Genomic DNA, 23,776 nt, shown 5'->3' on the forward strand with positions numbered 1-23,776 from the left:
ACAGTCCACCTTGGGTTTGCAGCTCCAGAATCCCTCTGTAAGCAGAGTCCCTGCAGCTGCCTGTGCTGTGGGCAGGCAGGGGCAGCCCAGGCATGCAGGGTTCTGGGGCAGCTTGGCTGGCCCTGGCTGTAGCAGCCAAGGAGCTTGGCAGCCTTGGCCCTGTACTCTCAGCAGCTCAGTCAGCTGTACAAGGGCATGGGGAGGGAAAGGTGCTCGGGCTGCAAGTGCTTCCCGGCCTCCTGTGAAATCAACCACATTAGCACAAGCATTGACCATTGTCAATCTGCGCTGCGTCTCAAATGAGGACATAATGCGCTCCTGAATCAATCGCTGGCAGCGCTTCAACCTTATTATTCTTATTACCGGAACGTGAGTGCTGTGAGCCTGCCAGGCAGCTTCCGGAGCAGTCCATTAAACCCACAACCTGTGCTCCCTGGGTGCTATCTGGACTCTGGGTCCAGCACCTCCTGGGCTCACCGGCTCCAGGGACCCAGGCACCTCTCCCAGTGCCTGAGCTGTGCTGCCAGGGCTGCAGGCATGGGAGATGCAATGTCCTCAGTGCCTTTAAGGGAAATGCAAGTGAGCATGGGGTTTGGGCAGGCCAGCAGTGTTTCCATACAAACCTGGGGGGAAGCAACTGCACTGGGAAGCAGGATCACAGACAAATCTCATGCACAACCTAAAGATTATCAAGGACAAACGTGCTGGTCAGCGGCATGCTCTCTGATTTTCATCATGTCCAGCCTGTTCTGTTCCCAGGGGCTGACCACTGGGAGGACGTGCCAAAGGGACTGGGCATGAGGGGCAGTGGCCTTAAGTTGTAGTTTGACTTAAGGAAAAAAAAAATTCCCTTGGGAAGGTGGAATGAAGCAAGATCTAGGTCAGAAACACTGGGAGCCACAAGGAAGCAGGAACCAGCCCTGGTTGGCATCAGTCTGTCCTGTGTCTGTTAATAGCAACAAAGTGGACAGCAGCGCTCGGCTTGCTGGATCCCACAGTGAAAGTGCCAGATGTGAGGTGTGTGTGTACACTTGTATCAGGCAGGGAATCCCTTATTCTAGGGCAGGATCCCGCCCCACGTCTACAGGCTGCAGCATGGGAAGGTGGCCCACAGGAGGAGCTCCAACACAGCTGCAGCGCCCAACACAGCCCGCAGATAAATAATTAAGGGGCTCAGCCTCCCTTCTATTTACTTAATTCCATTAATCCCGCACTGTAAATTCACTGTAGCTCTCGCTGTACACTAAAAATGAAATACTCTCCTGGTGTGGCCGGGCCAGCAGCTGCTGCCAGACCCCTGCACTCTGCTCCCCTCGGCTCTGCTGCATGCCCAGGGGAGAGTGATGGGGCTGTGCTGTGCCCCATGCCACAGCAGCCAAGCAGCAGTTCACTGTGCCTGCAGCCGGCTCAGCTCCCAGCACCTGCAGTTCAACCTCTCCTGCCGCACCAGAGGTACCAGCAGGTCCAGCTGGGATTGCTCCCTGCCTGCTCTTGCCGCAGCCAGTGCACAGCTCACCCTGTGCTGGCTTTGTTACAGGGGCCACCGGGTCACACAGGCTGGCAAACTGGTGTGAGCAGTATTATTTGTTCCTTGACCTGTGAGAATAGAGGCCAGACAGCTCTGAGAAATCTCTGGCACCCTCCCTGCTCCCTTCCCAGGCACGAGGGAGGTGCTGACAGGTCTTGTTTCGTGTCACCTGTGTCTAGGCTACCCTGCTATCCCTTGCACAACCAAGGCAAGCATCAGATTGATGGCCTTGGGCCAGCTGGCCTCAGTGGTTGAAAGTGCTGATAAATATTAGCTCTCTGCCTGGGGTGCCACGGGCTCCTGGAACGTGAGCCTTCTATAAACAACCGTGCACCCTATGGAGATGTTAGGCTGCCAGGCTGCTCTGCAAAAACACTTAAAATACAACTATTCCGAAGGACAATTAAACAGCAAATGGGCCTTGGGGGCTCACCTGCGACGCCTTTGTTCTCTGGCTCTCCCTGCTCAGCTGTGCTATGCCCAGTCCCGGTAACACTATCACGCTGTGGGGAACCAGGGTCAGGGCCTCCAAAGTGCTTTCAAAGTGCTGGGTCACCACTCAGCTCTGCGTAGGTCTGGGGCTCACACAGAGTGCTGGGACTGTATCATCACTGGCTGCAATTGCATAGAATTTGCCATGATGTGGTTCCCTGCCTCCTGGGATCCCGCTGGGGCTGCACAGCCTGCTCCCCACCCACCTCTGCTATTTCCATATCCACTGCAGGTTCCCTTACACAGCAAGGCAAGCCATGCCCATCCTGCCCTCCAGCCCTCCCAGGGCAGGCTCCAAAGGGTGCTGTCACCCTGCCAAGCCTGTGTGTGCACGCAAGGGCCAGGATGGGAGCAGACCCATCGCTGCAGCAATTACGCACAGGCAGGTGCTGCTCTCTGCAAACTCAGTCCAGGATTTTTCTTACTGGCGTTCCAAATGAGAAATGACTGTACCGATCCCCACATGCCAAACAGGGGCAACCCCTTCTGCTTTGGGGTCCATCCTAGTGTCAAACACTTTATGAGCCTGTCATGTTCAGTAAATTCTAGCTGATGAGGAATAAAACACAACAGAATCCAGTGTAAAAAAATTACATGCAACAGTCAGCTACTTAATAGCTGCTTCAAGATGAAAAGTACAACTGATTGGTGCTCTCAACCAGCCATGATATTCTAAAGAAGGAGAAATGAGAAGAGAGAGGCTCACGAAAACAGCTATGAGACTTTACTTAATGCTCATTTTTTCCAAAACAGTTCCCACAGCTCAGTATTATGCTGCAGGCTCCAACCAGCACAGGCCTAGTGTGAGGGAGGGCACAGACACTAGGTCCTGCTGAATCCCTACCGTGCAGTCTGTCTGTAGCACTGTGGACAGTCCTGCTTAATATTTCAGCTGGACTTGGAACAAAAAGCCCAAGGCAGGCAGATACAACTGCACACTTTGGCACCACTGGCAGGACATGCATGAACACACAGGTAACTGCAAGGAAAGCATAATATTCCTCTAAACATTTCTCAAGTTGCAATATAATGCTGTAGCTGCTGAAAGCTCAGGTCCCCTCTGGTCTAGAGAGCAGTATACAGAAGGATGGCAAAGCCCTCCACTTGGCATCCTGAAGTAAAAAGGGGCTCTGAGCCTTCTCAGATACATGCAGCATGCCCTTTGAACTAGCTGGAATTCATCCCTCACCTTCTCTCCCTTTCCTGGCATATATAATCCTACCTCATGGGAAAATGTTCTGATCTCATCTCATAAATCAGTGTAGGCACGCTGCAGAAAGGGGAGGCCACAGGCACAGACAGATAACAATTCAAACATAAGCGATAACACATGCAAAGGACACTTCCAAATTTATTCCCTCTTCAGTACTAGTGGGGGTTTATTTACAAGTACCCTGCAGCTCAAGAGGGTCCTGCATGTAAGCACAGAAAAATATAATCCTGCCATTGCTGCAGAGGAATTTTCTCTGACTTCACATGTTTTCAACCAAATCATCCTGCCCAGAGTGTGGTGAGAAAGGAAAGGCAGCCCCTGGGCAGGTCAGCCCCTTCCCCTCCATGTGTGCACCCCCTTGGCAAGCAGTCCTCTGGGGAGGACATGAGAGTCCTCCGGGCTGGGAGAGGTGCAGTGCAGGTTCATCAAACACCCAGCATATGCTTCTCTGTATGAGCAAAGGGAGCACTAGTGGCAGGTGAGGACAGCACCTATTCAGGGACTCCACCAGATATGGAGAAGGGCAGGAGCGTGATTCAGCAGCACAGGGGATTTCGCAACTCAAGATTGCAAGGCACAGGCAGAGAGAGCTTCATGCAGGGAGGGGTAATGGGACTGCTCCAGGGCAGTGGGACATGAGCAGTTTCTAGTAGCAGAGATGCTGAATGGCACAGGCAATGTCAGCACAGTCCAGCAGTGTGCCGGGAGAGGTTACACGGGGAAAGCAGGAATGAAAACCTGAATGTGTGTTTGTTGGCAGTGGAGGATGGCACAGAAAGCAAAGCCTTGATTGCAGATGGAAACGAAGGGGTACAGGATGCTGTGGACTGACAGACCCACATAGAGGCCAAATCTCATGGAGCAAAAAGAAGCTTTGAGACTTCTCAAATACATGCAACATATCCTTTGAACTAGCTAGAATTTGTCTCTTACCTTCTCTCCCTTTCCTGGCATATATAAAACCCATGGCACAGGGGGTTGGAACTAGATGATCTTAAGGTCCTTTCCAACCCTATCTATTCTATGATTCTATATATAACCCTATATGCCAGTAAATACAGGCATATTTCCAAGTGACAGCCCAAGTGGGTAGACATGAGCTTTCATTCACTCCTAAGACTGTAACCATGGCGGGAGTGCGGTGGGTTGCTGTGCATTCAGGTGCAAGGCCTTTTCCCTGTACAAGCAATACTTTAACTGCTCAAGGCGAGTTCCCACTACTATGGGGCTGGCAGGGGATGCTGGCAGGGGATGTTGGCAGGGGATGCTGGCAGGCTCCCAGGCCTGGCTTAGGGCCTGCTCAGGCAATGCCGGTGCAGAGGAGGCACAGCTCAGCTTTCAAGCCCTCTCTGCTGGGGGTCCTGGCCGGCATCACTCTGCCCCCACTGCCTGGCACACTCTTATGCTCACCTCATATTCCTGGGAGAACTTCAGCCCATCGTTGGCTTTCAGCCTGTCGATGTTGTCAGCGAGGTCCGTCACAGGGATTGGGGGGTGGTCACGCATGCCTGCAAGAGACACAAGGAGGAAGGAGGGAGGGGAAAACGGTTATAGCTCTGCAAGGCCAAGGAATCCTTGACAACAGCATGTGCACAGCATACCCAAAAGGTGGGTGCAAGGCGGACATGTGTGACTATGTGAAGCGTTGGGTGGGATGGATGTGAAGTCGGCGAAATCACGCAGCATGCTGCACGCACTCTCAGAGCACACGGTCCAGTGAAACACAACAGAAAAGTGATGTGCAGAATGTGCATGACTGGGTGAGCATGCTCGGACAGTACAGCCACCAGGCACATAGAGCAGGCCACGCAGCAGCAGGGGCTTAGGCAAGCCCCTGGCAGGAACAGGCTCCCACATGGGCTGAAGTTGAACACACTGATTCACTGGTGCTCTCACCACCAAGGGCTGAGGCTGATCCTCCCTACAGTATCAGCCAAGAAGAAACTCGCCCAGACCTGCACTAACGGAAACCTCCGAGGTGTATGGCCACAGCTTTTTGGGTAGGCAGATCCTGCCCCAGCCCCTGGGACCTAGAGAAAGATGGGAAGAGCCGCATGGAGGAATGGCTGCTCCCCTGGTCAGAGACTGCATAACTTTGCAAGACCTGAGGGGCAGCTCTTCATGAGAAGCAGCCCGCATTCACGTAACTCAGTGCTTTTCAGTGGTGCTCCAGAGGCAAACGCAGCTCCAGCACCCAAAAAGCCAGCTTCACTGGGCTGTCTTGTGCAAGGCATCATGTGCTCCAGAGCAGCTTCTTGGAGGGTGCTGCAAGCTGAGATGCAGCTTGAGCCGTGGCAGAAGTCTTGCCCTGTCTAAAGCAGGGATGCACAGTATGGCTCATCCTGGGCACAGCCCAAGCCCTGATCAGGGAAGAGGCCTGGAGGAGGGGATCCCGCAAGTCCTGCATAGGGAACAGGTACTGTGAGGGTGTGCATGTGGGACTGGGGGGAGTCATCCTGGAGCCCTGGGATTCAGAGCTCAACCACTGCAGCCTTTATCTGAAGCTGAGATGTGAACTGGCAGGAATGTGGCTGTGAAACATCCAAAGCCTGGCTCATCCAGCTCCCAAGGATCGTGACTCCACCGGCTTCTTTATGGGTTTCCCAGAAAGCCCTCATGGGTAATAATGATTATTAATAGGCTGAAGCTGTTGATTCATACCCAGGGAGACAAACTGGAGCATGGCCAGTTGCTAAGGAGCCATAACATTGACACAGATGGCAGTGATGGGCTGCTGAGGTGACGAAGCAGTCCCCAGGTTGGGTACGGGCATTTCACAGAGTGGTGACAAGTCACTAGGTGATAACATGGAAGTGTTACACCACAGCCACTGCACAGCAGGGCTCCTCACACCTCTGCCAAAAACATCTGATGTCACTGCATATAGGCAAGACCTGATCCAACACACGCTTGTCCCTCCATCACTTGACAGTGAAGAGCTATCCACAGATGAGACATGGGCAGAGAGAGAAGGAAATATCTCTCTTCTGCCTTGTGAAAAGGTCCTCCTGCAAATGGTCCTCTGTTTGCCACTTCACCCATCAGGATCCCCAATGTGGTTGAGCAGGCACACAAAGATGATTCTCTGATTTCTGTACAATATGCTCATTGGTGCCAGAGCTCTAGAGGCTGTAGCTCAGAAGCAGCCTTTGCAGTGTAGAGCTGTTACTGATGAGCCATTGAATGAGAACAGTGTGGGACCGAGATAGAAGTGTGGGGCTGGATGAAGAAAGGGACTGGAACATAGCCACAGCATGGGCTTATTCCTGTGTGGTTATGTATAAAGTATAGCAGAGCCATGGACCACAGCAGAGCTGCAAACACTCATCTCTGTTGAGAAGTACAAGGGGGTCTCACCAAACTTCAGTTTTACTGGCCAAAGGAGCATTGCAACAAAGCAACGCAGCAGGAGCAAATGGTGAGAAAGAGGTGGTTGGTATCCTGTTACGATGAACCTAAAACAACTGCCACTGACAGTGTAGGGCAAGACAGAGATTTGTACACAGTACCAAGACTTCTACATGCTCTTCCAATGACTAGCAACAGAACAGTGAGATGTCCACCAGGCTAGCAGGGCTCAGAGGTCTCACAATGCCTGCAGGGCTGCAGACTGCAAAGCCCTTGCCTTTGATCCTGAAGGAAGCATCTACCCTACATATTTATTCCATTCCTGTGTGCATACACAGATGCCTTGTACATCAAGCAGGAGTGAGGACACACCTTTATGGTTGATTAAGAGTCAACCTGAAGCTCACAAGATGAGATAAAGGGGCAGTTGTACCCACAGACTGATACTACTCCATCCAACCTCCTAGAGCAGTCCTTCTGCTCTGTGCCTGGGACTCTGGTGCCAACACTGCCAAGCAGGCCAACTGCATGACAGTTCAGAGAAGACTGGTATCCCTTGGCATCTGTTCTGTCCAACTCTATCGCACAGGTGACCCAGCCTAGGGAAGGCAGGTTGCCTGAGGTAGGAGGAGAGTGTGTTCAACCACTGGGCTGCAGAGCACCCTTCAATTTGTCTGTGAGGGGTTTTCAGCTGGCCACCCCATCCAGAATGGCTGAGGTTTATCTGTCCCCGTGTAGGGCCAGCTGCAGGCCTGGTGCCACAGCAGAGCCTGGCATGGCACTGCAAGGGGGCAGGAGGCGTGGTAGCAGACAAACGGCTGCCATAGGAGCATCCCGGCAGCCCAGCACCCGGGGCCTTCCTTCTGCACTGTGCTGTGGTGAGCTGCTGTAGTGCCGTGCAAACAGTACCCGAGCTTGACCCTGCACATCATGTCAAAAAGTGAAATCACTGCCATTCTACAGTCTGCTGTGAGTGAGGGTGACCTTCATGACATTGAAACAAAAATTACAGAGACGAGAGAGAAAGGGAAAGAAAAAGCAAAAGGTGTCAAAAGATAAATACAGGAGTTAAAACTAACTTGAGACATTCGGGCAACTGGGGACACTGGCACCTGCAAAGAAAAGAAATGGGGCAAGAACAGAAATCCCATTAGCCTTTAGTCATCATCGCAGAGGTTCAGAAATGGAAAGACCAAGAGATGAAGATGCAAAGGAAAGCACCATCTACTACAGTGCCAGGAGCCTCCCTCCTGCACAGGACTGACTGCCTGGCCCTGGGGCTGCTGTGCAGCTGGCCATTACACACGAAGCTTTTGGCTCTGGTCAGAGCCACCCTCTGATGCTGACAAACACATGGAGCTGGAGATACTCACAGGGGAGTGAGCACAGAGGTCTTCATTTGACACCAAGAGCTACTTCATAGCACTGTCCACAGCCCCATGCCCAAGGGGAGCCAACAAGGGCAGGTGGATGGCAGGTACAGGGGACACCTGTGCTGCTTGGTGGCCAGGGGGACTGCACTCAGGCCCAGCAACCTCCATTCAGTGTCCCTGAGCCTCCAGCTCACTTGCAGCTCATGAGCAGTGCACCCCAGGCTCATTTCATGGTGTACTGGGACACTGCCCAGTCCCATACCCTCTCAGCAACTTGGCACAGTGGTATGTTAGTACAGGGAGGCCAGCAGTGGGGGAAATAACCCTTGTCTGAAGTAAAACCCACAAAAACGAGAAACCTTAATATTTAATAACAGTAGCCCCATTAATTATGTATTAAACAAGTTTTCCCTGCTCAGCATACTCCAGCAGGGAGACCAACTACTGAAGCGTGCAGGGCCGGTGGCCAGCACCTCTTGTCAATGAATTCACACTGCCTCAACCTCAGGCAGGTGACAGGGGCAACAGCATGGGTCCAGTGGGCTTCGTGGTTTTCATGCTTCCTCATTAATGAGAACAAGCTCGTCAGGAGCTGGAACAGTCACTTCTAGCTGCATGACACCCACTTCCACCCCGCAGAGCCTCACAAGTGATGCAGGGGGAGGACGACAGTGCTGTCACTTTGTGGGGTAGCACCGGCTAGCAACATCCCAGGACACTGCTGCTGTCTCAAGTGAACTGGGCATTTTGGTTTGTTTTTGTCTCACCAGAGAGCTCTGCACACTTACTAAATAAACCAGGCTTTGTCTTATCCTTAAGCAGGAAAACAGAATTTCCTGGACTCCTCTCCTTTCTTGAGGGCAGCTCTTGACCCTTCCTACAGCTCTAGCAAGCAATGACCTTGTTGCAAACTTCCCAATCTCACTGGAGATGGGAGTAGGTGTAAGCCTGACCTATCTTGCTTCTCTGTTCAATGTAAACCATGAGCATACAGCAAAGCTGGCTTGTGTCCCTGCACAATGGGGACATGTCACAGAGGCCTGTCCCCATGCACAGGTGTCCTGGAACAGCCCTGCTCAAGACCTTGCTCTTTCTCAAGAAGCTGCATGCTGTTGCTGATTGTGTGTGACCCTCTCCCCTAGTGCTGCTCTCCGTGATCTGCCTGTTGAGATGTTCTTCCTTTAGCGCAGGGGCCTACCTTGCTCCCAACAGCATTTTCCTCCCATGCTGGAATACCATGCTGGTCTGTGTTGTCGCCAATTAACTGCCAGGCTGTCACTGCATCCTACCCATGGGATCTGCCACTGGTCCTGCCTGGGAGATGTGTTAACTACGGATCTCTGACAGCTGCTTTGGCACAGAGGGAGATGTGCTGGTGAGACCTACCCCAGGTCTGAGCCAGATCATTGTCAGTGGCAACAAGAAAGGCTCCTCTTACCATTCCTCCCAAACATGGCAGGTTTACATCAGGAAACGGTCCATTTAAAACTCTCCTGTCAGATGAAAGCTCTTAGATGAATGAGCAGCAGGAGGAAAAGGAAAGTAGGTTACAGACCAGGAGGAGCTGCAAGTTAGAAGAGAGTTGTGTGTGCCTCATTTATGGCTGAACTGCTCCCTCCATCACAAAAGCCCAAGCACTCCACCACCTCATCTAGGACTTGGACTCTCTGAAAGGCTCTGAAAGAGTCAGGGTGAGTCTGTTTCTGATCACTACAATGACATGTACTGTGCTTTTGGTGCCATCAGAGACATTCAGACACAAAGCAGCAGCACGAGACCCTTCTGCAGTGCAAAATACAGTTGTCTCTGCAGGCTGGCAAATTACCTACACCACCAGGCACCACAGGCCAGTGCAGGCATGATGAGATGCTCTGCAGCAAATGCATGCAGAAAGCAACAGCTTTTACTGAAATACCATCCTCTGTGCTGCAACCACTGTGACCAGCAGCATCCCTTCACTGGGCCACAGCACTGCCTGGGGAGCAATGCAGGCTGCAGGTAGCTCTTCTCTTCACCCTTAGCTCAGCAGAGCAGGAGTGGGCACACCAAAAATGCCAGGATGAAATTGCTGGGACACCCCGAGTAGTACAAAGGCTCTCTGTAAACTCCTGATCCCCTCCCCAACTCAGTCCCCATGGCCAGCAATGAATAAGTGGTGCTCAGCACTGAATCCCAGCGCAGCACCTGGGAGCAACTGAGGTGTGGGCTCTGGTGAGTTCTTCCAACTTTGCATGGAGGCTCCTCCCGGCTCAGGACAACCACACTGAGCTCCATGCAATGTCTGACACACATCACACAATAGGCTGTCCCTGTCGAGGTTCCCTAGCCTTTTGTTCCTGCAGTGGCAGGGCCAGAGAGAAGCATTTGGAAACCAGAGAGGGAACACTGGGATATCCTTGGTCTAAGCTCCCTCTGTGCCACTGTGACTGAGAAGGTACAGATCTGCTGTGGTGGTAGAACTGCAACTCCTCGTCTGGCATGGGGAACTGGAGGAAGGGGGTTTAGCTGCTCCTTACCTGGAGTCTGGTAGTTGAGCCGCCTCATCTCAACCGGGTCAGAGGAGTGGGCCAAGAGCGAGTCCTTCAGGCCAATGGAGTGCTCATCCTTGGAAGAGGGTGAATGTGCCCTTTTTCTATGGACAGAGAGGACAGAGACAAGTAGGTGAGCTCTGGAAGAGACCAGCATAAACCACCTGGGAAGGAAACTGGGTCCCTGTGTCCCAGACACCCAGCTCCATCCCAGGCTCCCATGGGCTCTTGGCAAGTCACATCTTCTGTGCCTTCAATTTTCCATTATGAAACAGGAAGGATTATATGTAAGCAATGGCAGAAGTTTGATTAGTGAGGCACTTCGAAATGTCATATTCTGCAAAATATTTATTAGAGAAAGAGGAGATAGATGTAAGATGTTGTTTCCTCTTACTCTCTCAAGGAACTATTTCCTGGAGTGGAAGGATATAATAATTTTTTTCCCAAGTATCAGAAATATTTAAATATAGAATGCTGTAATATAATAGTGTAAAGGCTCTTCAGGGTGTATTTTATTGGCCCATTAATACATGTCTTGAATGGTTGAAGGCACCCAAGGCATGTATTAATGGAACAATAAAATACACTGTTGTCTCTTCATGCCGTATTTATGCCTAGAGCAATGCCACCACCTCAGGCTCTTGCTGGAATTCACAGTCAAAGCAGGGACAGATCCAATCAAAAAGTGGACAAGTGAATATTAAAGAAAATCTAAGACTGCAAGGAGAGTTGCTAGTGATTCTTTTAAGTCCATTTCTTGGTCTGTATTACAAATACAGTGGATATACCCATGCGGCACAGAGGGGTGTTGGGCAGGAGGCAGGACTACAGTACTCTATTCTGAGTCTGTGCTGACCCTTACATTTTGCCAGAATGCTGAGCATGCATCAAAACACAGAGACTTTGTCTTTTGGCTACAGCCCCAAAAAGGATTTTGCGTGATGGTGAACCCCTCTGCTGACCTGCTGTCTTCTGGGAGAGAGGGAGCTGCAACAGTGCTAGTCTGCACATTCACCATCCTGCAGATCACTACAGTCAGTCTCTGCTTTCTAATCCCTTGTGAGGCATTTCAAAGCACCCTGAAAGGTTGCCAGGTTCTGCACAGAGGCAGATGCATCTCTGGATGGTGGTGACCCTGAGCCACGCATGGTCAGAAATGTTCTATCTGCAGCCTGTGGCTGTATCAAATACTGGAGCTGTTCAATGGGGAGAACCAGCTTGTGAGCCTTACACTGCTCTAAGTCATCTCAACATCTCTGAAGCCTTCTAGCTGCCTGGATTGAGACAAAAGAGCTGAGACTGAGAGCACCGACAGAACGGAAAATTCATGGCAAACAAATAAAGCACCGTTTCTCCTATCAGACACACAGCACAATGTGCCATGTGCTACTGTGTTCCAGTCCCTGAGCCCTTGAGCAAAGTGGCCCAGCTTTTATGGGGAATGTGCACAGCACATAATTCATATTTGTGTCTTTCGTTAGTTGTCTAGTCAGGGCAACTGCTAAAACAAACCTTCAGATCCCAAGCTATCCATTGCTACTCAGCTACAATTCATTCCCACTGTAGAGCTGACACTGAATATGCTGCACAGATAACTTTGGGGAAAAATGCCTCCAAAGACAAGCTGGACAGCAAAAACCTGTAGGATAACACAGCATCACTCTGAGTATGTGGGTGGTGCTGGAGTCGGGTATGCTGTTGATGCATGAGCTAGGAGGCTGCAGGGGCATGAATGCCAGGTCTGAGCACAGTGGATTGGTACTACTTCCTATTGCTCCATCCACACCAGACTCTAGGACAAAGTAAAGCTAAGCCTTGCTGTCTAAGGGGCCCAGGTACAGAAATCCCCCCTGTGGCCATCTTATCCCTTTAAGGAAGAGCAAACACTTCTTACAATGGCTTGGTATGCCCTCAAAGCTTCCTCACTACAGAGTGCAAGAATGCACCTGCATTCTTGACAGAACAGCTCTCAGTCTGAAGTGAATGAGAAAACAAAGAAATGCCTATAACTGCTTGTGTTGTAGCTTTTTTGATTTTTAATTTAACTGCAAAAACAATCTGGAAAGTATTTATGTTGGAACTGTCTCCCGAAGAGCTGTGAGAGGTTGGCAATTGCTAGGAGGCTGATACCTTTGAGGAAACAAAGTCTTTGTAAACCCCCAGGGCTGGCATGCTCCATGCTCCCAAAAACAAAGATGCCCCTTAGTAGCTTCAGGCTTATCTTTCAAAAAAGAAGTAAGACTTGAAATTTTAGCAAAACAAGAAGATAAAAAGGATTCATACCTTTCTTGCTTACTAGATCCAGGGAAGAGCAGAAACAGAAGAAAGGAGATGATCACTCACATAGAAAGGCACTGGCTGCACATGCACAGCAGAGCTCCATTTAATCAGAGAACAAAGCCAGCCCTCCTCCCCGAGCTACAGATACATATGTAAATAGAGAGTCCAGGAGGAGCAGAACCTCGGAGTTGAGCTGATAGAGAATGACCTACTGTAATTGAACAGGCTACCCGAACACATGCAAACGCAACCTGTGCCTCCTTGGGAGGACTAACAATCATCTCACACCACAGTTAGAGCTCTAGCAGGACTGCTCTGCTATGCAAAAGCAGGTGGTTGCTTCAGCTGCAAGCACAGTGTGGATGGTGCTGATCCAGTAGCCAGGACTGGGAGGCCTCAAAAAGAGAGCTCCTACTCTGATTTCAGCCTGTCACATCCATGCTCTGTTCTCACTGCCAAGGCCATGTTCCTCAGTCAAAATTCACAGTAGTGGGGGCACCTGCCAGACATCAAGCAGGCGATTTCCACAGAAAACCAGTACTAGAGAAGTCCCCAAGGCTGCAAATGTAAGCTGTGAGACCGGAGAGTAGCCAGCAGACTGGCTATATGGACACAGCTGCCCTTCTCTGTCCCACAACTCACACGTTTCCAGAATCCACAGCAGCTCAGTGTCCTGGGGCTGATATTAATTACTTTCTGCATGCCTAGCCCTTCTGCTGCTTTTATAAGGCGGCCTTCTGCTGTGCCAGATAGAGACCTTCCTCCTCCCTGTGACCACCAAGGACTGTCTATCACAGCACCACATATCTGAAGGAAGGAGTGTCCTGCAAGTGCCGTCACCTGTAGTGCTCATGTTGAAACTGCTATGTCCTGGACTGGATCTCACCTTTTGAAGAGGAGTATAGCAATGACAATGATGATGATTAATATCACAGCCAGGACAGGTCCCATCACCCACAGCATCTCCGGTTCATCCTGCTGCTTTGCTGAAGCCACTTCCATCACAATCTCATCTGAGTAGGGGCTGGCTGCGTATCTCTTCTGAACAGCACCGGCAGGAGAGGGAGAGAAAAGCAAGCATCCATTATGCTAAAGCAACAGCTACATCCCTGAAATGCACAGATTTTCCCTTGCCTCTGGCCAGCAGGGAATGGTCATGCTTCTCAAATTCCAGCAGCACACCTGGATCCTCCCTCCCTCAGCATCAGGAAGAGGTCATGCTGTGGAAACAGTCTCTTCCTGGTGCAAAACATTCTCAGTGCCAGTAACTTCCTGGCTGGCAGACCTGGCCTCCAGGTGCCAAACTGGAGCAGCCCAGCTAAGAGTCGCTTGCCAGCCCTGGATTCTCTTGGAGCCAAATCACAGGCTTTTGAATCCTAACCAATTGCACAGTGGGGCTGGCTGATGATTCCTAAGTGGTTTATAATACCTGCTGTGCTGATATCAACACAACTCTCCAGGACAGGGCTATATTAGGAAAACCCCTGCTGGGCTGTGTGGTTTTCTTAAAGGAACAAAATAACAGGAACATTTTCTACCTGAAGTCTCAACCCTGATAAACACACCTTGGAAAGGAGCTCATGTCTACAGGTTCCTTTCCAGAGACTTCTGCAACCCAAAGGGACAGCTTTCTAGCCCCACCAGCAAGATGGGATTAGCAAGACCCAAACCCTTCCTGCAGAAAAATGACACTGCACCTGGCTTGTTCTGCTGCTGTTGCTGAGGATTATGGAACTGTGCTGTCCCTTCACAGCTCAGCCTCGCTGGGTCAGAAGGGTTAAGTGCTGCAAAAAGTAATCCTTTCTCCCTGTCAGAGGGCTAGAGCTGTAGTAGTTCAGTGCCTGTGGCTTTTGAGCAGCACCTGCTGCCTGGCATTAGGGAGCTAGAAAAGCTCTGCTCCTGCCATAGAAAGTTTCAGTCACTGAAGAGGTGCCCATGGATCTATAAATCTGCTTTAATGTCGAAGTTTAAACACGCACTTCATGTCTGGGTGCATCTGAGAAGAAAGGGAAAAATCAGGCGTGCTGGTGTCACACAAATGTGCATCTTGATCTCCTCTCACAGGTGCTCTTGATTCCAGCCAGCCTGCTTTCAAACATGCATGAAAATGCTCTTATCTGTGATATCCTTCTGGCAGCACACTAAGGTGCAGCATCTTTTTGCTGCTCTCCTCAAATTTATCAGTGGTCAGAGATGCCACTGGCTGGAGGGGTGGCTCCTGCTTTGTCTGTGAAACCTTTCAGCCCTTTTTCAGTGATCCTGAAACAGCTGCTGGGTCCTGGTTCAGCTCTGTTCCTAAAGGGAATCTCCATGGGATCATTGCAACACATCAGCCTGTTCCTGCACCCCTTGTCTACTTCAAACAATGGGGCAAGGAGTCAGCAACAGCTCTATGTGAGCATAGCAGACAAAGATGCTACGTTGGTAGTAAGAGGATGGGGCAGAAGGCTTCCCTATATGTACGGGCAAGCGGCTACTCCATGAGGAAGGCACAAAGGCTTTGCCTATGACTACGCAGAAAGATCGAACTGCATTAGGTAGGGGGAAGGAGCATGCTGATCTATGCAGCAAAATAACACGTGTCCATCTCCAAAGCTTTGTGCAAGTGACAAAGATTTGTATTTTTTGAAGACATGCTTTGGAGATGCCTGCTTCCAAGAGAAAACAGAAGCAGAAGAGATCAGAAAGACAGTTATCTCAGTGGCATTTCCAAAGGCAGACTGCAAGGTGCACGTGCCCCTACTCTCCAGAGATGGTGTTTCAACCACACTCCCCTTTGCCTTTGAAGAATGGCAATGTTACACTTGCCTGCTGACACCAGAGCAAGCGATTTAAGAGGAGGTGAGTGAGGGAGATAGTGCACAGCCTTGGACAGAGTGCCTTATGTTTCACTTGAAAACAGATATGATACAGCGGGGGATGCAGAAGGGTGGTCTCTAGGAGGAGGGTGTAATAACTCTGCTGGTGGGTGGTTCACTGGAGGGCTGCGGCAGATCAATGCTAGGGAAATGATGATGATGATAGTCTGGGATCAGCTAGTTAAGGTCACCTCTTCTTGACAGGGGCTGCCAGGATAGCACATCTTAAGGCTGCTGCCTTATCTTGCTGCTAATTTCTGACTCTCCTTCTCTTACCAGTGTACACATCTTGCCACAAGAACACGTGAGCTGGATGAGTAATGAAGAACTTGACCAGCCCTAATGAGCCATTACAAGCAAACAAGGTTGAAGAAGGAAGCCGCAGCTGGAAGCTGACCAAAGGATTCTGTGCATCTCTATTATTTTAATTATTTACACACTGGAAGCTGCTACAGATTCCACCACCACTCCTGACCTTCATGTTTACAGCTGGGCAGGTCTTATTGTGCTACTGCCTGTTTATTCCATCAGCTACTGCCTTCCCCCTCACATGCCTAGGCCCATGTGCTTGGCAGCATGCTGCTGACAAAGGCAGAGCCCATTTGCCTCTAGCAAGGAGACACAGGAGCAAGAATCCCAGTGCAGCAGGCAACTGTGCCACTTTGCCCTGCTGACAACCCACTGTTATGGGATCAGGTTTGCTTCTCCAGATGTCAGCTGGAAGTGACATTCTGGCCAGAGAAGAGCCTGTGAAGGCAGGTTAGCAGGGAAGCATCCTGTTCACTGCACAGCCTCAGCAGCCACTGTGCAGGGCAGGATTCTAAGGGGCTGTTTGCCACAGTCATTTACTTGAACAAAAGCAGAATGAGAACCTATCCCATCCCAACCCTGTGTCAAGCTCTGCTCTGGGCACAGCCCACCAAGCCACAACTGAGCTTGTGTAGAGAACGTTTGTTGACACTGCCCTCCACTCTCATCTGTTATGTCAAACGTACGTGCCATTTCCCTCCAACACCACCATCTATCAAGTCAGCTCCCATGGCTGCCTCAGCTTGTTGAGGCCAGCTATGCAGGCTCACTCTCCTCTCTTACGAGAAAACCCCATCATTCTGGCTTGCAGTAACTGTTCACCCTGCCTGCACTGAGCCCACCCCAGCTCTGCCCAGAAAGGCAGTGATCCCCCAGCAGAAAGTCCTTACCGTGTCCCCATCCTCCAGCGAGGCCAGCACAAAACAGCGATAGCTCAGGTCTTGGGACAGGGGCTTGTTGTAGAAACCTTTGTAGTTCTTCTCGTCCCCCAGGGTGAAGGTCTCGGGCAGCACATCCACTTGAGCAGCAATGTAGGGCTTGAGTCTGTCTGCTTGGCGTCGCTGGCGCCTGCTCTGACTCCCTTGGCTTATGGCCTCCAGCAACTGGGGACAAACAAGGTCCATCACTATCATTTTGCCCAGCATGATGCCACCTTACACTGTTACCTCAGGACTCAACAGGGTGGAAGGGAAGGGAGATGATACCAGGTTTGATTTGGATGTAGTGGTACAAAAAAACCCAGAGAGATGTGTTACACATTTAGGCATTGCTGTAGCATCTGTCTGCAGACCTTCACTGCAAGGACCTCCACCAGAATCTCAGCTTTGGGAAAGTCCTGAGCCCTGATGCCAACACAATGAATGTTAGGGCTGAGACAGCTGGGCTGTGCCTGTCAGCCTGAATTAATGTATCTCAACAGGCTGTGAGGGGCCCGGACCATGTTCTGTGTCCCAAATACAGGACTGGACAGCAACTCACACTTTATGCATAGGGATGTACATCAGCTGACACTGATGTATAGGGAAAAAGTGACATTTGCTGTGTCCTTCCCTTCTGTCAGTGCCTTGATATTTCACCTGCTGCTGGGTACAGACAGAGCTTCGTGTAAATCACACAGAACAGTAACAGATTTCATGGGATGTTCAGAGTAAAAATTGCAAATTTCATAGTCAGCCACAAATTCATGAAAAAGGATATAAACACACAAAAATTCAATTACACTGCTAAGAAAGACTCTCAGATGTTTAAAGATGTTTTTCTAATGAATAAAACCAAGTATCAGGCTTGGAACAGAAATTCTAATTTAAAATGAAGAAGGAGGCATGAAATACATTTCACACACAAATGTATCAGTGCAGCATTGTCAGAGTAGACAGGGAACATCAGTGGGGCTGGAGACAGTGATGTGAACACAAAGCCATGCTGCTGAGCTGAGCTCACTCTGAGGAGGAAAAGATGGGTAATGAATCCCCCACTCTTTCCCCTTGACAGTCCATCCTTGCCTTCCTATGAATACTCATGTTGGAGCAATTTAGAAAAGCTAAAGCTTATTGCAGTATCACCAAAAAATAGGAAGGAAAGAAAAAAAAGGGAAAAGGAAAAGGGGATGAAGAAATCTGTTTCACAAATAGCCTTGTCACCATAGGGGAAAAAGGCAGAAACATAGCCTTTGGATGGTGGAGTTTGCTCCCTACACACACCTCTTGTATATTGGCTGAAATTACAGCTGAGCTCTTTGGGGCAGAAAGCACAGCTGTAAGTGCATGAAACCATAGGGCTCCAGTTTGTGGTTAAGGTAGTTAGATGCTGCTGCCACTGACATATATAACATACACCAAAAAAACTGCATCAAAAGAACACCAGGTTTGCAAAGTTCAGGTCCTGCTAAATTAGAAAATTAATATTGCCTGTGCAAAATTAATTCAGCCTTACGTGTGTGCACTGTGTTACAATCCGTGACTGCATGGTCACACACTCTTTCCTGTAACTCTCCAGCTTTGTTAAATACACAGGACAGACAGTGCTTAATCAAAGAGCAACTATTCCGTATTTTGTTTTCTTCTTTGCACTGTGCAGCCCGAGGCATTGTTTATTGCTTACTATTCAAATCCAGCTCTGAAGACAAAATTAATAATTTCCTCATGGGCTTTTCTATGGTGCTGATCACTAGAATATTACAAGTGCTTCACAAACATTAACGATCTTATCTTTCAAACACCCATATGAGGTGAGATGAAAGCGATTATCCTAATTTTACAGACGGAGAACAGAGACACAGGGACATTAATGTAAAAAATGTCCAGTAATTTTGAATGTCAAATTGAAAAGACATTGGCTTGTTTTCTTTTTAAAGAAAACTTAGCATTTTTTCTATAGCATTGACTGTATCCAGCGGGGCTCCTATTGACTTTCTCTGCAGCTGGGGATGCTTAGGCTTTGTAAATGAGACTCCAGGATCTCAAACTGGACACTCTAAAAAGCTAGAACATACAAGACAGTGGCTGCTAATGAAAATTTTGTTCTAAATCATTTGCCCAGGGCTGACTGAAATAGAAATAGAAACCAGTTCTCTTGATAGCTTTCAACCACCTAAAGCTCACAATGAAACCATCCTTTCTAATCCTAGTCTTCTATTTCTTATGATGTTTTCCAACTTCTGCAATGGAATTATTCAGGAGGCCTACAGATGATGGTTCTCCATCATACAAGATCCCCCAACACATGCTGTGAGCTGGGACCCCATGGAAAAGACTGTGCAATCATGTAATTAAAGATTAATGATAAGCAAGGGCTGACTTACAGTTTTTAATGCTTTGTAATTTCTGAGTACTTCAAGTTTGCAACTTTGTTTTCTGAATGGCCCTTCTCTGTGTGATTTCTTGGAATTTTTCCTTATTATTTTGGGGTAGGGAGTGCATGCGGGAAAGAGCGAGCCCACAATCCCCTTGTGTGGGACTCTCCTGACACCCACATCTGCTGATGTTGGCAGACTGCCGCGCAGAATAAGCTGCTTCTTTGGGTGAATGGGCTGGTGAATGCGGAAAGCCTTTAACAAGCAAGCATGAAGGGGCCTTTGCAGGTTTTCTTAGATACTAGAGTTAACTCTTCACTCAAACTGCAGGCTTAGGTCCAATCCAGAGAGAAAGAAGCCTCCTGACAGAACCACTTAATAAACTGAAAATACTACTTCTTTCTTCTAGCCTGTTCTCAAAATCAGCATGGTTGCTTCAGCTAAAAAAGGCTGTGAAGAGTGTACGTCCTGAGACAGGATCTGTCCTGGGCAGAGCTCTGAGACACTCAAATGTGATCTGCTCACTGGGCACATTCTGGGAGGTGTCTCCTCCCTCTCTTGACTCCAGCCTCCTTCCTACATGCTGTCACCAGCCAAGAAAGGCTGAGTGCACTGCACATCCCACCTCTAATGCACAGCCTGCACCTCTATCGCTGCATCCGTGCTATTGCCAGGAGGCCTGGGCAAAATGTCCTGGGCTACCTGGGAACCACTTCCATCACAGCAGCTCTACAGTCTCCTACCTGGTCCAGCTCCATCTCATCAGGCGTTCGCCACCGACCAGTTGGACTGCTGGTGCTCTGATCTGCTGGCACAACCACGATGTAGTACCACCTGGGAAGGAAAGAAACCATAAGCACTGGACCCTAAGTCATCTCTCTGTCAGGACGCCAAACAATGTGCCATATGCCTCCTAGGGATAACCTGTTCCTTTCCCTGCCCTGGGTTCAGTAAGAGAGAGGCTGGTTTTCCAGCTGTACCAGAGAAGAGAATACTCCCGTTAGCACTCATTAGGTTAATGAAGATCTACAGACTGTGCTCCAGAGGGTGGTGTAGGAGCTGTGAGAAGGACATTTATATAATCGGATTGTAGCAAGAATCCTGGGGGAATTGTGCTTCAGCACAAGGATACCACAGTAACGAATGAGACTTCCACAAGCTCGCTTTTTTAATCTCCTTGAGGCTTTAGGCATTATTTATTTAAAGGATGTTATACAGCATCAGAGAAAGTCCCTCCTGATCCTCAACTGTGTTTTTGCTGGTAGCATCTGGAGTGTACCCACCAGGGTGAGGGCAAACTGTCAGAGAATTGTCTTAATTTTATTGCACACAAATATTTGCTCAGAAAGAGCCAGCAGCATGATCCCCTGTTACGAGTAAATGCCTGGCTCTGTACCACAGCCTGCTCGGAAATTCACTCCTAGGTTACAAAATCCAGAGGCTGGCAGAGATCTGCTCTACCATTTTTCCCCCATCTCTAGCCCCCCACCCTGCCTTCAATGCCCAGGCACGGCACCTACCTAACCGGCACAGTGGTCTGGACTTTGGGAAGGGTGAGTGTGAATTTTCCTTCTTGTATGTACTTGTTTGTGGCGATGGGTTTGCTTTGCAAGACGTCAGGAGCGGTGCGGATTGAGACGAGATGCTGAAGCCCTCCAGCACTGCTCCCACGGTTCATTAGCACAAAAGAATAGTCCGTGTCTGGCTGGAGGTCACTTATGAGTTTCTTCATCGAGTGGCCGTCCACCTCCACACTCTGGCTATTGTACAGAATCTGAAATGGGAAAAAGACATGCTCATGCAGCCAACAGCTGCTGATGAAAACTCACACTCAAAATAGCAGCGTTAAAGATGACAGTTTGGCTCTGGGCTCATCCTCAGGTGGTTCGACCACTTTATGCTTCATAAACAGCCATAAATCTTTAGTTAAAGAAGAACAACCCCTAGCAGAGGGTCGAGCTGTCCTCCCTGTGCCTTATAGTGATGGAGCAGAGAGCGGGTAATCTCAGCAAACCCTGGGTGGCTGGTGCCAATGGTGGGGCTGGTGGTGCCACATGCGCTGCTTTTCAGTGTCGGTTTGGGGGAGGAAGCCAGATGGCTGTGATTTGCTCTCGTGTGGAGATGAATGGGTCTTTGTTTCTTGTCTCACAAGGCTACAACACACAATATGTTTTTGGTGTAAAATCCCGTCTGCTTTAAATTGGTGTCACTCCTGTGTCTCCCAGCTCATGCCTGATGGAATGGTTAACGCAGACCATCCCCCTCCCAGCATGACTGGGGGTTACATGCCTCACCAATGAGCCAACAAATCCTACGCAGAGCTGTAACAGGGCTCTGCAGGTGTGACATCCCGCTGTTGCCATGACAACGGATGCTGCAGCCATGGGCAAGAGGTCGGAGCTGCTTTTCCCTGCCATGCTTGTAGTAGGGCAGAGCAGAGCAGGGCTGCTGGTGGCATGGGCAGTGGGCAGCCCCCATGCACAGCTTCCTGCCTTGGGCCCACTGGCCCCTCAGCTAACAGCATCTTCTCAGTCCCCTGCTGCAGATAAGCAGGACCCCCATCTCCCGCCAGGCACAGCAGCCATGGGCACTGCTGTATTAACTGCACCAAATGTCCCTCGTCTGCTGTGAGAACCTCAATCCTGATCCTACTGGAACAACTCCTGCACCCAAAAAAGACTGCCTCTGGAAAGCCAGAAACTCAAACAGTTCCTGGAGACAAATGGGGTGTAGAGAACCAGAGAGACCAGAGGTTGTGCCTCAGCTATGATAAAGCAGCATATTTCCTTCCACCGGGCAACTGTCCAGCTGGACTGTGGATAGCAGTGGAGAGACACAGCATGCCAAAACCCGGCAGAGCTGCAGCACGTTAAACCATGGCAGCTATTACGTGTTACAGGCAGAGAAGACCACATAAAACGTGCTCCTTCCAACAGCAGCCTTGGGAGAGAGCAGACAGCTCTGTGGAAGAAAAATTACTTGAAGTAAAACGGATTTTCACCAGCTGAGCCCACCATTCAGGCTGATACAGGCAGCAAGGGAGGGACTAAACTCTCCTTCCAAGTCACCTTTTCAGCAGGTGGCAGAATGTTGCCGGCTCACTGGCACAAGGGGAGCACATTAGCACGGCTCTAATATTTTGTGGTGAAGCAGGGAGAAGGGTGGCGCTGCAAAGAGGTCTGAAGGACAGTGGACCACAAGAAACAGGGTAGGCCTGGAATTTGCAGCTCAGCTTTTGTGTTAACCAAACAGCAGTGTGTACGGCATACTTCAAACCTTCTTTAGGTCATTTTGCATGGAGGTCAGGATAGGAAAAGAGCCCCAGCTTTTTTGTTGCTAAGTAGACACTCCCAACATGTAAAAGAGATGCAGTGAGGAGCCAGCAATGGAGAAGAGAAGCAACCAATCTCATTTGTTGACATGCTTCAATCTTCAGTGATGAACTATAAAAATAAGTACCAAGTACTAAAATAACACAGGTTTGCATGGACACATCCCCTGCACTGGCTGCCCCATGCTCAGGAGAGGTAGGATGGCCAGAGGGAATTGTTCTCTGCTGCGACTTCTCTTAAGATATTTTCTCCTGGGCTTTAATCCCTTTCTCCAAAGACATGTACGTCAGATTGGTGCTAAAGTGAGTGAAAAAAAAAAAAAAAGAAAATATAATGAAGAAATGCTTCTTACAGTACTAAATATTGGATATTTGGCTGTCAGGTTTCACCCTGCTCTGACACAGAAGCAGGAACAACAAAGACAGGATTGCTAGACCTCAAGTCATCTTAGCAGCTTTGCTGTCTGTTCCAGCACCACCCCTTGTAGGTCCAGACATTCCAGATGAGAGCTAATCAGAGGTGTCCTGGGGAAACATGGAACCTTCCTTCATGTGCTCGAACAAAGACTTGAACAAAACCAAGCTTCCAACATTAAGAGCTATGCCAGAAGGATGCAAAGGCCACAAAGAGTTCCACTGCCTCTAAGATGAGATCTCTCATCATGAATTCTTCTCTAATAAACTGCTTCTGTGTGTGCTCTAGGGAAGGTGCTTGCCTGCACATGAGCCATCTCTGTGGGACATAGCTGTTCTCCTGGAGTGAGAGGAGGAAGAAGAAATCATTAGGTACTTCAGAGTTTCTCTGCTTGCTCTGCACTGGAATTGACCAGGACACAGTCTCCAATTCAGTCCTGACATTAGATGATGATTTTTAGTGCCATGAACAAAGACAGTGAAATTGGCATTTGCAATGCTTTCCTGAAGCATGCTCCGCCATCCCCCCTTTTCACAGTTCCTACAGCAGTTCTACGTTCCTTTACCTGCCATAACACATTGTCTTCTCCAATCTTATGCACCATTAGTTATGGCCTCTACACAAACCTTATGATAACATAAGGGCTCAGAAACAGTCATTCATGTGCAGCTGAAGATGCCCGGGAGCTCAAGCAGGAATGCTATTTACAGGTTGCATCATGGCCCACTGGTAACTACTTAAGTCAGCAGCAAATTTGGCCCAAGGGCTCTGAACTGCCAAACGTTGCTGACTAGCCTATGGATTGCTGT

General features: G+C 49.5%; 1 protein-coding gene across 5 annotated transcripts in view; it reads right to left on the bottom strand.

Annotated features, from left to right (window-relative positions):
- PTPRF (protein tyrosine phosphatase receptor type F) overlaps positions 1-23,776 on the bottom strand; it is a 394,296-nt gene that overhangs the window by 22,476 nt on the left and 348,044 nt on the right. For all 5 annotated transcript variants that reach the window (XM_065673567.1, XM_065673566.1, XM_065673568.1 and 2 more), the window contains 6 exons: positions 20,742-20,995; positions 19,965-20,055; positions 16,820-17,032; positions 13,649-13,803; positions 10,471-10,586; positions 4,644-4,741 (listed from right to left, as the gene is read on the bottom strand). In XM_065673567.1, coding sequence (XP_065529639.1) covers positions 4,644-4,741; positions 10,471-10,586; positions 13,649-13,803; positions 16,820-17,032; positions 19,965-20,055; positions 20,742-20,995 — 927 coding nt within the window. The remainder of the gene's footprint in view (positions 1-4,643; positions 4,742-10,470; positions 10,587-13,648; positions 13,804-16,819; positions 17,033-19,964; positions 20,056-20,741; positions 20,996-23,776) is intronic.

Source organism: Lathamus discolor, chromosome 3, assembly GCF_037157495.1.
Source record: "Lathamus discolor isolate bLatDis1 chromosome 3, bLatDis1.hap1, whole genome shotgun sequence".
Lineage (NCBI taxonomy): Eukaryota > Metazoa > Chordata > Aves > Psittaciformes > Psittacidae > Lathamus > Lathamus discolor.